We start from the raw sequence: 16,007 nt of genomic DNA on the forward strand, positions 1-16,007 counted from the left end.
GTGCCTGTACAGGGTGAAAACCATGGAGCCACTGGCCCAGACGATGAGCACAGAAAATGAAACTTCAGGGAACACTATCCATGCTGCATATAATGAGCCTATGATTTTCTCATCACCTATGGTAACACAGTACCCCATGTATGTTTTCTTTGTGATGTTTGTGCTGTTCCATTTGCCAGAACTATACATAGGAAAAATCAAATTTACAAATGTGAACTGGATCCAGCAGAGGGAAATGAAGAAGCCAATGTACTTTGGGGCTTTGACTTTAAGATCCTTCCAACAGGAGTTCACGGGGCTGACTGTAATGGTCTGGAAGACACACAAGAGGCAAGTGCTCCCCATGGACATACCCTTGCCCATTCTCTGAAGATACAAAAGAAGTTTGCATGCAAAGTCATTGAAAAATTGTTTCAAGCCCAAAGCTGTCATTACCTGGGGGACTCCATTAGAGAGAATGACCAAGGAGTTGGCTATAGTCAGGTGCTTACAAATCAAACCTGTGGCCCTCAACCTGTACTGAGTGTGGTAAAGAAAGGAGAAATTGCCCCAAATTCCAACCATAGTCTGCAAAAAGAAGGTTATTCCTATTGCCAATTCTCTGGAGGTTATTCCATCATTCAAGACGTTTTTCTTTAAATTATAGCAACAATGATTCCTCTGAGCAAAATGGTTCATTTAAATTTTTGACACCAAGAGTAAGTTTCCTTGTGTGCTTTTGTTTGATTGCCAAGGCTTCACGAGACAGGAAGAGATGAAGAGATAATCGATATATTATGGAAGAGTCAGCAGGAAGAACGAAAGTGGTCGTAACCTGGGAGAAGCAATGAGTGACGGTAAACTGAAAGAAAGCATAAAACAACATTTTAAGAATAGGCTGAGGGGGTGAGGGTAGAGTGGTAGTGTGTGCTCAGCATGCATGAGGTCCTGGGCTCAACCCTTAGTACCTCCACTAAAAATAATAATAAATAAATAAACCTAATTACCTCCCCTACACACACACACACACACACACACACACAGAATAAACTGAAACTTGCTCTCCTTATTGGAGGAAAAAAGTCTCAGTCACTGTCCATATCATAAAATAAATCAATCCTTAATTCCATTTCTAAGTTTTAAAATAATGTATTTTTAAAGAAAAAAGGACAGAGAGTATTTCTAGGGTCTTACAATTAAAAATATACCCTAAAGAGTACAAAAGATAGAAATGGTGCAGTACCTTTTGCATATATCAAAGTTAAGACTGATGCTCATCCATCCACATGCACACACACACACACACACACAGATAGGACTTGTAACCATACAAACATCTCCTAAAGACCACAAAATAGAATAAACAGTGGACAAACTCTTCTAACAGAAACATCAAGAAAGAAGTTATTCAATGGATAATACATGTAGAAAAATATTCCATGTCCTTGCTAATCAGGACAATTAAAATATAGCATCAAACACCATCAAGAAATCTAAAAGGGAAATGACAGAAATGCCACGTTTTGGCAAAGCTGTGGATCAACCAAGAACCTCATCCATTGATGGTGGGTGTTGAAATTGATAGGGACATTTTTGAAAACTGTGGTATCTATTTAGCAGACCAGATATAATCCTATGTTTCAACAATTCCACTCATGCAAATACACTCAACAGAAATTGGTACATGTATCACCCAAGACTAGTTACAGAATTTATATGTGAACCTACTCATTAATAATTCCTACTTCTAAACTACCCACCTACCCTAGAATGAATCAATTAATCCTTTGATGTTCACACAGTGGAGTCCTAAATAGCAATGCTAATGAGTGACAACAATAATATGAAACAATACAGATAAATTCACAAACATCTAATGGAATGGAGAAGAGAGTCCAAATGAAAGAGATGATGCTGTCTGATGCCATTATGTGAAGTCCAAAACAGGCAAAGTGATCTAATCTTTAAAAATATTTTTTTTTGTTGTTTTCTTTTTTTGGGGGGAAGTAGTTGGTTTACTTATTTATTTTGAATGGAGGTACTGGGGATTGAACCCAGGACCTTGTGCATGCTGAACATGCGCTCTGCCAATGAGCTCTACCCTCCCCCCAGAACAGTTTTAAACCTATGCCCAATAATCCAGGCCTACAAATATAACCGACAAAACTACAGCCGTAGAAATAGTGACTTAGAAGGAGCACAAGAGGGTTTCTAGGGAACCGACATTCTATTTCTCAATCTAGCTGCTTCCAGAGGTGCAATCATTCCTGAAATTCCACTGAGCTGTGTACTTTTAACCTGTGAATATGTCTTTAATTAAAAAAAATAAATCATCAAAAAATGTGGAGGGAGCTCAGGAAAGTTGTTTCTGTGAACGTGTGTGGCCTGTGAATGTGGCTGTATAGGAAAAACCCAGGGAGCCACAGGCCCGGGTCATGAGCCCAACAGTGAGAACATCAGACAACGGTAACACTGCTGCATACAGCGAGTCACTGGTTTTGTCATGAAATTCAGCAGAGCAGCACCCTAAGTCTTGGTTCTGTGCTGACTTTGCAATCATATACATTAGAAAGTGATACATACCAGGGTGTACAGGCTCCAGCAGAAGAACATGAAACTCCCAAATCCCTGGGCGCTTTTACATTCAGTTCCACCCACCTGGATTTCCTGGGGCTGTTCGTCATGGCTTAAGACACTCAAGGGGCAGGTGGTGCCGCTGGACACACCCTTCCAGCTCTGTAAGGAAACAAATACCCAAGGGTGTAGCACAAATCTGCATGAATGTATCACTGAAGAAATGCTTTATCTACAGGCTGCCATTGTCTTAGGGACGCCTTTAAAGGGGATGACCAAGAAGTAACAACCCTGTGCTTGAGGACTGAATCTATGAACCTCCACCTGCATTCACTGCAGTAGAGGAGATAAAGTTAAAAAGGGAAAACGCCCAAGACTCCAACTATACTCTCAAATAAACAGACCATTCCTCTTGCCAGATCCCTGGAAGCCATTCTGCCAATAGCCAGTGACTGGTACTCGTCTTCACAATCAGAGGACTCTTCTGAGGCATGTGACTGGGGCTACAGGGATCATATCAACTGAAATCCAATATACTCTCTGGAAAATATTTACTTTCAGGCTTTGCTTTGCTAAGAGGCTTCCTAGAGTGGAACGTGTAAGCTTTACATAACCCTGCAATGTATGAATCACTGCTGCAGTGCCATAGTATAGTGTCTTCTTTAATTTTCATACTTGCATGAGGTGAGCACTGGCATCAATTTCACTGCAGAGATAAGGAGACCTTAGGTACAGAGAGGCTCAGTGATCTGTCCAAGTTTACATGCTGGTTAGTGGCTGAGTGGTGATATAAACTGGTAGGCTGATATCCAAGACAAGTGCCCTGACCACTGTAACACACCAGCCAAGCACTTCAGCTGTGTTTCTGAATAATCGAATCTTAAGTTTAGTTTTGTTTGTTATCCTTGTATGTTTTATTTCATATCGCTAATATTTTATTTTATAATTTGGTTGTAAAAAGTTTCCATATTTGTTTAAGTATTTATTCTGTAGATCAATATCATCTATGAGTGAAGTTTTTTTTAAATTGAAGTACAGTCAATTACAACGTGTCAGTCCCTGGTGTACAGCACAGTGTCCCAGTCATGCATATACATACATATATTCAATTTCATATTCTTTATTAAAGGTTATTACACAAGATGTTGAACATAGTTCCCTTATGAATGAAGTTTTAGAGATTGTAATAAAGTATATAGGCAGTAATTAAGGCTAATTCTATAGGAATGTCCAAATTGGATTTAATCAATGCAAGCTTCGCTCAATGTAAGTTTTACAACAGAAAGGCTCATTGCTGTCATGCCAGGAAAACATTCAGAAAGGTCTCTCTCAAATACATATTTGGAAGATATTATCTTGTTTACTAAACTATGATCCATGAAATACTAATATATGATGAAATAGTATAGAATAGAAATGAAGTTATTAATTATTTTGGTCCAAATGCTTAGGTAGTTATTAATACCTATGTTAAGTGAGTCTAGTAACAATATACAAGATTTGTGAATAATATTAACATACAAGACACATGTAAAAATACACTCTGGAGAATATTGAATTTTGTGTGTTATGTAAGTGAAATCATAAAGAAACAAGCTGCGTGCCTGGAATTGATGTCAGAATATTATTAAACCAGACAACATAAGACAAGATACATTTGGTCCTAAAAACTGTATTCTAAAACTCATAATTATAAAGTTGCTTTTCCCTTAAATGTTGCTTCTTTAACTTCAAGAGGGAAAGCAAAGCGAGGAGGGTGTAGCTCAAGCAGTAGAGCGCGTGCTTAGCAGGCACAAGGTCCTGGGTTCAATCCCCAGTACCTCCTCTAAAAATAAACAAATAAACCTAATTACCTCCCTCCAACAACAACAAAAAATTAAAAAAAGAAAATACATTAAAAAAAGAGGGAAAGCAATCTCATCATAGTCATAGAGCCTCAAATATTTCGAAGACACAGTTACTGTCTCCAGTAAGCACGTTATATACCCAGAGTTAGATTAAAATTTTTCTCTATTCCTCAGACAAATTCATATTTATGGTTTCTGGTAGAGGATTAGAAAATGATTACTTTTCTATGCTACTCTTTATTAAAAGCATAAAGGAACTACAATTACACTTCTAGTACAAATTTAAAATTGATCTAGGATTTCCGTAAGGTAATGTTATAGCAGACTGACCTTAAAACTATGACCCTTAACCTCTTTGAGAATGATCCCTCATTATCACTGGGGCTGTTCACATTACTCGTCCACAGTGCGGGTTCAGGGGTTCATGAAACTGCTTTAGGAGCCGTCAGGTTTGGCGCAGGGTCTGGGATCCTGATCTCTCTCTACTTAAGCTCATACCTGAGGAATCACTCTGCCTCCCTGTCTTGCTTTGCCACTGGGTCTGCTCCTGCTCTACCCACCAACCCCCTTTTCAGACACTGACTTACTTAGACGTCCTTTCTCCCAGACTCTGCCTCTCAGACTGAAACAGAACACTCACCCAATCCCTTCTCTTTGCCAAGATGGTGGGTTCAGTGTGAGAGTCACGATGGTCAGCGTGTGCGTGGAGGGAGGCAGCCAGTGCCCAAGATGTAGGTTTGTGATCGTGACCTCACCTTCCCTGGCAGCTGCAATTATCGTTTCACTTGTAGTGGCAATGACAGTGTGGGCTTGAGGAGCTAATAATGTTTCTGAAAAACTTTTTCCAAGTGGCTAATCCCCAAAACCAATGACAAGTTCCTTGTGATTATCTCCAGAGAGATCACTGATGTGTCTGGGAGAGGCTCATAATTATTCATGGTCCCCGATGGCAGACAGGGTCACATATGGAGGAATACTGTTGCTGTCTGACACGTGAGTGACTAGCAGCAAGTTACGTGTGTCTCGCAGGATTTCCTGATTCCCTGAGTTCTCCCACTCAATAGCTAGTTCATCCCTTATTTCTAGACTCCCAAGCTGCATCATTATTTAAGTATTCAGCAGATACATGGATTCGGACAGAGTCCCTGATACCGATTTACGCATTAGAAATCACTAGACTCGTTTCTGTAACTAAATGCAAATCAGTTTGGAAATGATGACATGGAAGTTTTCTAGGATGCTGTACTTTACTGATACTGAGGTCACCAGTGGCACGAAGTGCAGACAGAAATGTTCACAGAAGACAAAGTGGTGTCTATAGAAGCACCTCTCATAAAGCAAAGCCCCAGGATCAGATGGTGTAACAGATGCTTCCTGCCTTTAACTATCAGAGAAGCCAATGCTACATTCTCCGTTCAGCAGCACTGAATGGCTAACAGAGGTCTTTACGCTTTCTTTTAATGAAATTTCATTAAGCACACATTGACTATGACATTACTGAAGACATAAGATTTAAGAGCCAAAATCATTCCTTTGGATTCTCCAACAGAGAAGTCCACCATGTGAATGAGTTCCACTATCCGTTCCCCTTGTGAGAGTTTTTAGTCCAACTGGGATGTTAGATGGAGCAGGGGCCACACAAGAGCACGCCCATTTCTGACACCAACTGCAGGCTGGCTGTTCCCCTAAACATACTCCGTTTATATAATTCTCTAGATGGAATCACAGAACAAACAGAAATGCGTTCTACTCACTGTTTGCATTATTACTGGGAAAGGATGCAGATGAACATCGGACAAAGGAAGAGATGCATGGGGCAGGGTAGCCTAGGGTGAAGTCCAGCCCTCACGCTGGATGAGGTAAGTTCTCCTCTACACAGGACACCTCCCGGTCTCTGGCCAAAGCTCCCTTTCAGCAAAATGAGTGCATTTGTTTGAGCACCTACCTTTACTATAGCATCTACAGTAACAGGTAGTATCTTAGAGTATGCATAACATTTGAAGAGCCAGTGTGAGGCAGGGCAGATTTAATGAAACACTGAATTCTTCCTACAAGACGATTACATACACTTCCACATTATCCTACTGATTTATTTCTCTCCCTCTTTTTCTGACCTCATTTTGTGTTAGGCTAATTCTTTTATACACACACGTTTTATATCCAAGTTAGAGGACAGAGCCATATGGGGGACAACACATATGCAAGTTCACATATACACACGTACATTTACACAGTCTGACTTACACGCGCACATAGAATCCACACTCTCTACTCAAACACAAACATACATGTACACAATCAACAGCGCACTAACACACCCACATTATTACACACTCACAATGCACACTTATGTAAAGTGACACAGCCCTCCTTCACTGTCACATAATCACTCACATAGTTACTGGACAGGTTGGTATTTCATCATGAGTTCACCTACAGAAAACTGTACATCTTTCCAAGTCTGTGAAAGCGACAAAGGGGCAGAGATGTGTGCTCTTTATCTTCCTCCAATCTGCAAAAGTCCACAAGGATCATTATTTTTTTCACCATTCAAAAAGTGTTGAGAGCTTTGCCACTTTAGGTGGGCGGTGTGGTGAGAACGCTGGGGTGTGCATGGGTCTCAGCAGGAACGGGTGTGATGGAAAGACAGGGATAAGACAGAGGGCAGGGGAAGGGGGCCCAGGGATAGGATGAGGTCACGGAGAGGATGGGGCTCTGGGGGGAAAGGGTGCAGAAGAGACGGTACAGGAGTAAAATGCACAGTGGGGTAAAGGCTGCAGTGTGTCTGAAGTCCAAACCAGGGTTTAAGGGGACACAGAGGCTAAGTGTGCCAAGAACTTAAGGGTAGATCTCATATCAGGCTTCAGGGGAACGCGTGCTATAGCTGTCATGGGAACAAAGGGGATAATGGGGAGGGGGACAGCGAGGAGCCTTGAGGAAAGGTCAGGGAAGCCTGGGAGTCTCAAAAGAATTCACGTCCACAGAGAGTCAAAGAACATGGTGGCGGTGCTGAGGGGTAAACATTTTGTAGAGTTAAGAGTTCTTCTAATGGCAACACATAACACACTAACACTTGGATACAGGTAAGGCTGACTCTATGACTGACAGCTCTAACCAGAGGAGGATGCAGACTACACAGGGAAGTGCACGAAGAGGCAGGTTAAAGCAAGCAAGAGCTGTCGTGGTAGCTGACGCATATGAGGCAAGTGGAGAGAGGCTGGTTGGGTTCATTGGTGCCCTGTGCATTGGTTCCTTTGCTGATTTCGTGGGCTCTGGGGCACAGCGGTTTCACCCAGTTTTCTGGCACCTGGCCCTGGAGCAGTATGGGTGGGCGGCTTGTAGTTTAGTGTGAAAGCCCACCCGGGGAAGTGTTTTGGGTGTGGACTTGAGCAGCTGCTAGAGGAGGGGATATGGCCAACACGTGGCCTGGCCTTAACACTGGGTCAAGACAGCATTAATAAGCAGAACAAATATACTGCAGTATATTGGTGGTTATGGATACCCTGCAGGTAGCCAGTGGTCCAGGACAGTATCGGAGGGTAGAAAGGGGAACTGGAACATTGCAGGGGGCGGGGAAGTAATGGGCTTAGGGAGGAAAATGATTGTAGGAGATGAAGTCAGCTGAAGACTGTAGTGGTCTGGAAGAGGCTAAAAAAAACCAGAGAAAAAGGGCAGTTGTGGTTGTTTGAATTTTGAACACAGGAGCTGATAGCACCAGAGTCTGAGGGCTGTGATTTTGAGGGAGAGGCCAGGAAGACATGTGAACTGAGCTGAATTCACTGAAATGAGGGCCAGTATAGTTTCAGGAGGGAAAGGAAGTGGAGGTGATGCAAGATGAGGAGTAGTGGGCTGATGTCCCTGGGAGCTTGAGAGGGAGAGCTGACAAAGGGACAGAATGAAAGCGGCTGCACAGTGGAGGAGGACCGTGGAGGTGGCGGTGGGAGGGCCAGGCGGTGGGAGGGCCAGGCGCAGGGCCAGGCGTTGGAGTGATGGTGCTGGATCAAGGAGTGTTCACAGACCTAGGGGCGGGGTGGCGGTGGAACGGAGGTCACTGGTGGGGTTGGGCAGGGAAGAGGTGGGGTGTGAGGCAGGGTGAGATTAAGGGAAAGGATGAGGCAGGTTCAGATTGGAGGTCACTCTTCCATTCCTCCACTCAGTCCTGCCCTCATTCACACGGAATCACAACTTACTCATGGACTGATTCACATCGAGCCCAAGAGACAGAAACCTTGCTCACAGAAAATACCCCCGGAAAACATTTACATTTTCCATCCTGTAGGACCACTGGTAGCATGCTGAGTGACAACACTCCATCACTATCTCTCTATGGTGCCTCTGGCAGGAGAGCCTGTTTACCAGTCCTGGGCATTCAGTGTTGGCAAAAGGCTTGACCTTTTCCAAATGCTTATATCTTAAAGAAGTTTTATGGCCCAAGACTCACTATAAAAATTCCTTTATCTACCTTAATATTTCTGAAATGGAATATATCCTTTATAGAAGAAATGAAATATAACAAATCAGAACTGAAATATTGTAAGTAATGTTTTTCCTTTGTATGAAACCATCCCAAATGGTAATGTCTGGTCATAAGTTTGTCAATATAACAATTTAAAAATATTTTTTCATTGCAGAAAATCGACTGGTCTCATCATGAAGTGGGCAGAGCTTCATTCCCGGGGTTACAGTCTTGGCTACGTTACCTTAGAGGGTAAGCAGGGCTTTGAAGTTTAGTGAAGGTTACTAACCCTAGTGCTATATTGTGGATTGAATGCTTGCGTCCCTCAAAATACACGCCTTGAAATCCTAACCCCTAATGTGATGGCATTAGGAGTTGGGGTCTTTGGATGTGATTATGTCATGGTGATTGGTCAGGTGGTCCCTCATGAATGGGATCATTAATCTTATACTATAAGCTACAGGAGAGAGCTTGCTTCCTCTCTCTCACGACCACATGAGGACACAGCGAATAGAGGACCATCCGTGAACCAGGACAAGTTATCTCGTCAGACACTGAGTCAGCCAGCATCCTGATCCTGGAATTCCATCCTCTAGAATGATAAAGAACAAGTCTTCGTTGTTTAAGCCACCAGTGGTATTCTTGTTATATAGGAGCCCTAACTGACTGAAACAGGAGATTGCCCTGGCATACCAAGGTGGGTCCAGTGTAATCATAAGAGCCTTAAAAACAGAAGTCAAATAGATACAACAGGAAGAAATAGGAGCTTTAAGACAGGAAGGGATTCAATCTGCTGATGCTTGCTTTCAAGATGTAAGCAGACATATGGGAATCATAAAAGGTAATGAATCCTGCCAACAGCATGAGTCAATTTAGAGACTAGGACAGCTTACACCTCGATTTTGTATTTCTGACCTACTGACCTGTGAAGAGACAATTTGGGTGTTGTTCTCAGTCGCTAAATTCCTGGAAATCTATTACAGAAATAATAGAATTCTAATACACATAGAAACACACTTAGTGAAGAATATTTAAACAATTTCTCTACAACTGATATCACTTGATCCAGTTGAAACATTTTCTTCAGCTTTAGGTTTATCATCCTTTTAATGTAGATTCAGAGTACCTCTGATACTGTATCTATAACTTTACAAGATGTAATAAATGGCCCACAAACACTCTATTAAAATTTTCTGTCCTTCCTTCAATGTGTTTGAATAAATGTTGTCATACTGGTCTTACACACCAATGAAATTTATTTTCTCAGTCATGATCTTTGAAGGAGGTATTTTCTTGTTACAAATAGGTCTTTCCCATTCATTGGCATATCCCAAATTATTCCATGGAGATCATTAATAAATTCCATGGAGTGACCAACTTTATTGACCACTCACAATTTATACATTTAAAAAATGGAATGCCTTCTACTACAGACACCATGGAATATGGATCAGTGGTCATGCTGATTACTGCACATGTGGATCACATTCATGGTTCTGAGATGGGGGGACTGCTGCACCACCATGATTACATTCTTACTGTTGGTGTATAATTATTGCTATGGACTGAATAGTTGTGTTCCTCCAAGTTTATAGGTTGAAACTCTAACCCAATGTGAAGGTATTTGGAAGTGGGTTTTTTTTGGGAGGTGATAGATTTAGATGAGGTCATGAAGGTGGAGCTATCATGTTGGGATTAGTGTCCTTCTAAGACCACACCAGAGCTCTCTCTCCCTGCCCTGTGTGGATACAGCAAGAAGGTAGTTATCTGTAAACCAGGAAGAGGACCCTCACCAGACAATCTGCCAACAACTGATCTTCAGTAATCCAAGTCTAGGCCATTCTCCAACTAACACAATGAAACTATCACACTTAACAATGTAACACTGGAGAGTCTGTAACACACAGTCCACATACAGATTCCCCCAAGAAATCCTTCATAAATCCAGGATCCAGCCATTACACAAGGACTGCATTTGGTTATCTGGAGTCTTTAGTTTCTTTAATCTGAAGCACATGCCACTCTTTTGTCCTCAGTGAAACTGACAGTTTTGACCAGTGTTTGCAAAGTGTCTTTCAGTGTGGATCTCTCTAGTTGTGTGTCTCATTCTGAATCAGGTGAAAAACGCTGGGTGGAAATTCTACACACAGATGATGGTGAAACTTTCTTAGTGCATAGCCTCAGAGGCAAAGATTACGAGTATGCTTCTGTTTCTGGTGGAGGCTAAGACAAGCACCAGGCCCTGATGGCTCTGGTGCAGGGATGGTATGTTTCGGCATTTGTGCATGGCTGTCAGGCTAGTCTCCTCCTGTTAACAGTTGAACCAGACTCCTTGGGGTTGCTACCTGGAGGTTTTTGAGTCCTGAAAATGGTGTGCTTTGCTCCTGGCCAGATGCCCCTCTCCCAGACAACACTGGCGCCTGTGCTCAGGCACCTGCCCATCTCTGCTGCTAGCATAAATGAACCGTCCAACACAAAATCCCTCCCAATAAATGCTATTCTATTACAAACCCCACTTCCCAAACCTGCACCAGTACCCACAGGTCTCCTGGAAAATTCCGTCTCCTCCTAGCCCAGAATCAGCAGCTGCAACGTGATTCCTCCCCCTACAAGGGCCCCTGGACTGCCCACCCACAATCCTGTTGCTACCCTAGTGCAGTTTCAGCTCCACCCAGAATCAGACACTGGAGCACAAACCTTAGCTCTGCAAACACGGGCTAACAGCCATGGGACACAGGTTAGCTTGGATGGCTCCTCTTGCATCCGGCCTACACTCTCCTTCACGTGTACACACTGAATGCCCGAGACGTCTCCTGGCTGACCTGGATCCATTTCCTCCCTGAAACCTAGATGTGCTCGAGGGCAGCGCCAGGGTCCTGGGACTGGACTCCGAATGTAAAGGAGTAAGACGAGGCCCCTAGTAGAGCTTACTCCACAGTGGCCCCCTACAGACCCTGAGGAGTGTCACTTCATGCGATCCGCTAACAAGTTAACTGGTAACAGATTTCAGCTGCACCCAGAATCTGTACGTGGTACACTGTACTCTACCTCTTCTGGGTCTGGGAGTCCTAACAGGGCACAGTCATCCCAGAATCCCTCAAAAGTAAGTGCCTACACGGAGAATCCACGGTTCTAAGACAGCATCCTCAGGACCCTAACTGCTTTAGAGAAAGCAAGGGGTCACCTTACACTGCACAGAAAGCATGCATGCCCGAGGAGGCAGCCATGTCCCAGGACTGCCCAGACTCGCCATTCCCACTCACCATCACCTCATGCTCTAGCCTGCACAGAAGTCCCCCAGGTACATCCCACCCTTCCTGGAATCTACACCGCTGCTCAGAATAAAAGCTGCCCATGCTACTAACACTAAGACAGGCACATACGCATGGAAACCCATGGAAAAATCACCTTGAACAATACCTATCACTCGCTGCCTGACTGTATTCACTTCTGCTTAACGTTCCCACGCGTACACGGCTAGGTCAGCCACTTTGACTCTTCTGACTCAGGAGCTAGGGCCAAAGGCATTCCCTGTGTCTCAAGCAGCATTTGATCACGACTACTGCCAACAGGATGCTGTGCATGAGAATAAGCTCAAGCTGTTTTATGCACGTCCACTATGACCATGTATGTTCCAAGCTCAAGATGGTGACAAAACACTAATGTCCATTATGGTCTACCTTAGAGAGAGATGTGGCTTCCCCTTATGAATATCTATTGATCTTCAAGTCTAGTAAGTGAATAAATAAACACTGAGTAAAAACATACCGTTTACATATTTCTGACCAGCTTAAAGGATTTTGAATTCCTTATCCATGCGAAGGAGAGCCTGGGTACAGTGGAGTCATGGCTCATGAATAGACAGGGGCTGACAGTTGGAAAGCATACAGAAATTAGGGTAGAAATGCTCATTACCCACGAGCTGAGGCTGGGAAAAAGGGCAACACAAAGGTGAAAGAGTGAGGGAAGGGTGTAGAAAGCTACAAATGTGCTCACCAGGGCAAGGATTCTCCGGGTGGCTGTGGATTCAGCAGAGGATCTGGGGGGCATACTTCTCCTGTGGATGTGTTGGACCCATTGATTGTGTCTGTATAGGATGAAAACCATGGAGCCACTGGCCCAGGTCATGACCACAGAAAATGAAACCTCAGGCACAATTACCAATCCTGCATGTATTAGGCGTGTGATCTGCCCATGATCTGTAATGAAACAGTGCCCCCAATTTCTAATCTTTGTGATATTTTTCATGCTCCATTTGCTAGACATATGCAAAACATATATAGGATTAATTAAATTTACAAGCGTGAATTGGATCCAGACGAGGAAAATGCAAAAGCCAACATTTTGGGGGGCTTTGACTCTAAGATTCTTCCAACAGGAATCCATGGGGCTGATCATGATGGCCTGGAAGACGCTCAAGAAGCAAGTGGTGGCAATGGACACTCCCCTGCTCACTCTCTGAACATACAAAACAAGTCTGCATGCAAAATCATTGAAAAAATATTTCAACCCAAAAGCTGCCATTGTGTGAGGGACTCCTCTAGAGAGAAGAATCAAGGAGTTGGCAATAGTCAGGTGCTTGAGAATCAAATCTGTAGCCCTCAACGTGCACTCAGTGTGATAAAGAAAGAGGTAACGGTAAAGAAGAGAGAAATTGCCCAGAACTCCAACTACAGTCTGTGACAAAGAGATAATTGCTACTGTCAAATCTCGAGAGTATATTCTGTCATTTAACATGTTTTCCTTTAAGTTCTGGCAACAATCATTCCTCTGTGCAGAAAGGTACATTGAAGATTTTCTGACACTGAGCGTAAAGTGACTTGTGTGCTCCTGTTTGACTGCTAGGCGCTTCACAAGACAGGAAGAGATGGACAGATTGGCAGCATACTTCATGGAAAAGTCAGCAGGCAGGATGAAGTGGTGTCAACCTGGGAGGAACAATGGCAAATGAGAGCAAACTGAAAGAGAGCACAACACAACACTTTCAGAAAAAGTTGAAAAATTCTACCCATATTCAGAAAAGAAAAAGCTCAGTCACCACCCACATCATAAAACATTCCAACTCTGAATGGACAGCTGATAAATTTTAATGAAAAATAATACATATTTTAGGAAAAAATAATATTTCTATGGTCTTAGAATAAGAAGATATCCTTAACAGCACAAAACCTATTAACATATAGGTGAAATGACTTTAGCTTGTATTCATAGCCAGTTCTCGTACACACACACACACACACACACAAACAGAGCTACAAGTGGTGACCAGTACAAAGTGTTCTTACAACCACACAACAAAATAAACAGCGAGCAGACCATTACAGCACAAACTTCAAAAACAGATTATTCAGTGCACAACACATGTGTAAACAATACTGAATGTCTATAGTAATGGGAAGAATTAAACTATATCACTACCTGTATATTGTCAAGCACCACTGAGAAATCTGAAATTAAAATGACAGTGATACCAAGTTTTGGCAAAGATTTGGGTCAATCAAGAATCTCTTACGTTGCTGGTGAGTGTTAAAATTGGTACAAATCTTTTAGAAAACTGTTCTATCTCCTGCAGCAGTTCAGATGTAATCCTATGTTCCAACAATTCCACTTCTAAGAATATACTCTGGAGAAATTTTGTACACACACACACACACACATATATCTCACCAAAAGACTAGTACAGAATTCACATGCCAACACGACTCATTACTCATAATAGCCCCAAACTAAAAACTACCCAGCTGCCCATTAACAGTAGAGTAAATGAATTAATTCCTATTCACACAGTGGCATCCTAGACATCAATGCTAATGAATGCTAGCAGTATTTTGCAACAATACAGATAAATTCACAAAATCACATGGGATGGAAAAAAGGCAAGTATGAAAGAGTTCATGCTGGGTGAACTTATTTATGTAAAGTTCAAAACAGGCAAAATGATCTAATCTCTTAAACGCAGGAATAGATGAAAATCTATATTCCAGCATTTCTACTCCTACAAATACACTGAGCAGAAACATACTCTGGAGGCAGTGACCGAGGGGGGCACCAGATGTTTTACCTGTGGGCTGAACATTCTTTTACTTGATAGAGGTGTTGCCTACAGATGTGGACATTTCAGAATTTCAAAATCTGTGCACTTATAACTTATGTATGTATCTTTAACATTTTATAAATGCATATTAGAAAAAAAGAAAGAAAGTGGGGAAAGGTGTCCTGTCAGTGTGTTTGGTCTGTTGATTGAGTCTGTATAGCATGAAAGTTAGGGGCTGTGGGTCCAGATCATGAGACCAAGAATAGAACATCAGGGAATAATAACATTGCTGCATACAGTGAGTCAGGAAACTCAATAAAGCAGTATCTTAAAATATTGCTCTTTGTGTTGATTTGTTGCACCATTTGGTAATCATATATGTAGGAAAATATGTTTATCAGCATATACATGGCTCAGCAGTGGAAAATGGAAACCCCAATATCCTTGGGAGCTTTTACTTTAAGTTCACCCTACCTGGAGTTTATGGGGCTATTATGATGGCTGGAGACACAGTGCAGGGAGTACCAGTGGATAAACCTGCCAACCCTGTGAGGATAGAAAATAAATCTGCATAGAAAACAAACTTACGGTTACCAGGAGGAAAGGTGGTGGGAAGGGATAAATTAGAAGTTCAAGATTTGCAGATACTAACTAATGTAAATAAAACAAGCAAGTTTATACTGTATAGCACAGGCAACTATACTCAATATCTTGTAGCAACTTATGGTTAGAAAGAATATGAAAACGAATATATGTATGTTCCTACGTGACTGAAGCATTGTGCTGTACACTAGGAATTGACACAACATTGTAAACAGACTATACTTCAATAACAATATATTTAAAAAAGGAAAACAAATTTGCAAGAAGTGCTTCAACTAAAAGCTGCCATTGTCTTGGGAACACCTTCAAAGAGAATGACTAAGCAGGGACTACAGTCAAGTGCTTCAGTGTCAAATCTGTGGACTTCAGCCTGCATCCACCGTAGTAAAGGAAGGGAGAACGATAAAGAAGAGAAGACATGCCCAGGATCCCAACTATAGTTGGAGGTAAAGAGACCACTCTTACTGGAAGACATCTAGAGGTCATTCTGCCAGTTCCCAGCGGCTGATATTTG

General features: G+C 42.4%; 1 protein-coding gene across 1 annotated transcript in view; it reads right to left on the bottom strand.

Moving 5' to 3' along the window:
* Window positions 1–16,007, bottom strand: part of LOC116665946 (vomeronasal type-1 receptor 4-like) — a 41,209-nt gene that overhangs the window by 7,480 nt on the left and 17,722 nt on the right. The window contains exon 4 of the mRNA XM_032487384.1: window positions 2,638–2,715. Coding sequence (XP_032343275.1) covers window positions 2,638–2,715 — 78 coding nt within the window. The remainder of the gene's footprint in view (window positions 1–2,637; window positions 2,716–16,007) is intronic.

Source organism: Camelus ferus, chromosome 9, assembly GCF_009834535.1.
Source record: "Camelus ferus isolate YT-003-E chromosome 9, BCGSAC_Cfer_1.0, whole genome shotgun sequence".
NCBI lineage: Eukaryota > Metazoa > Chordata > Mammalia > Artiodactyla > Camelidae > Camelus > Camelus ferus.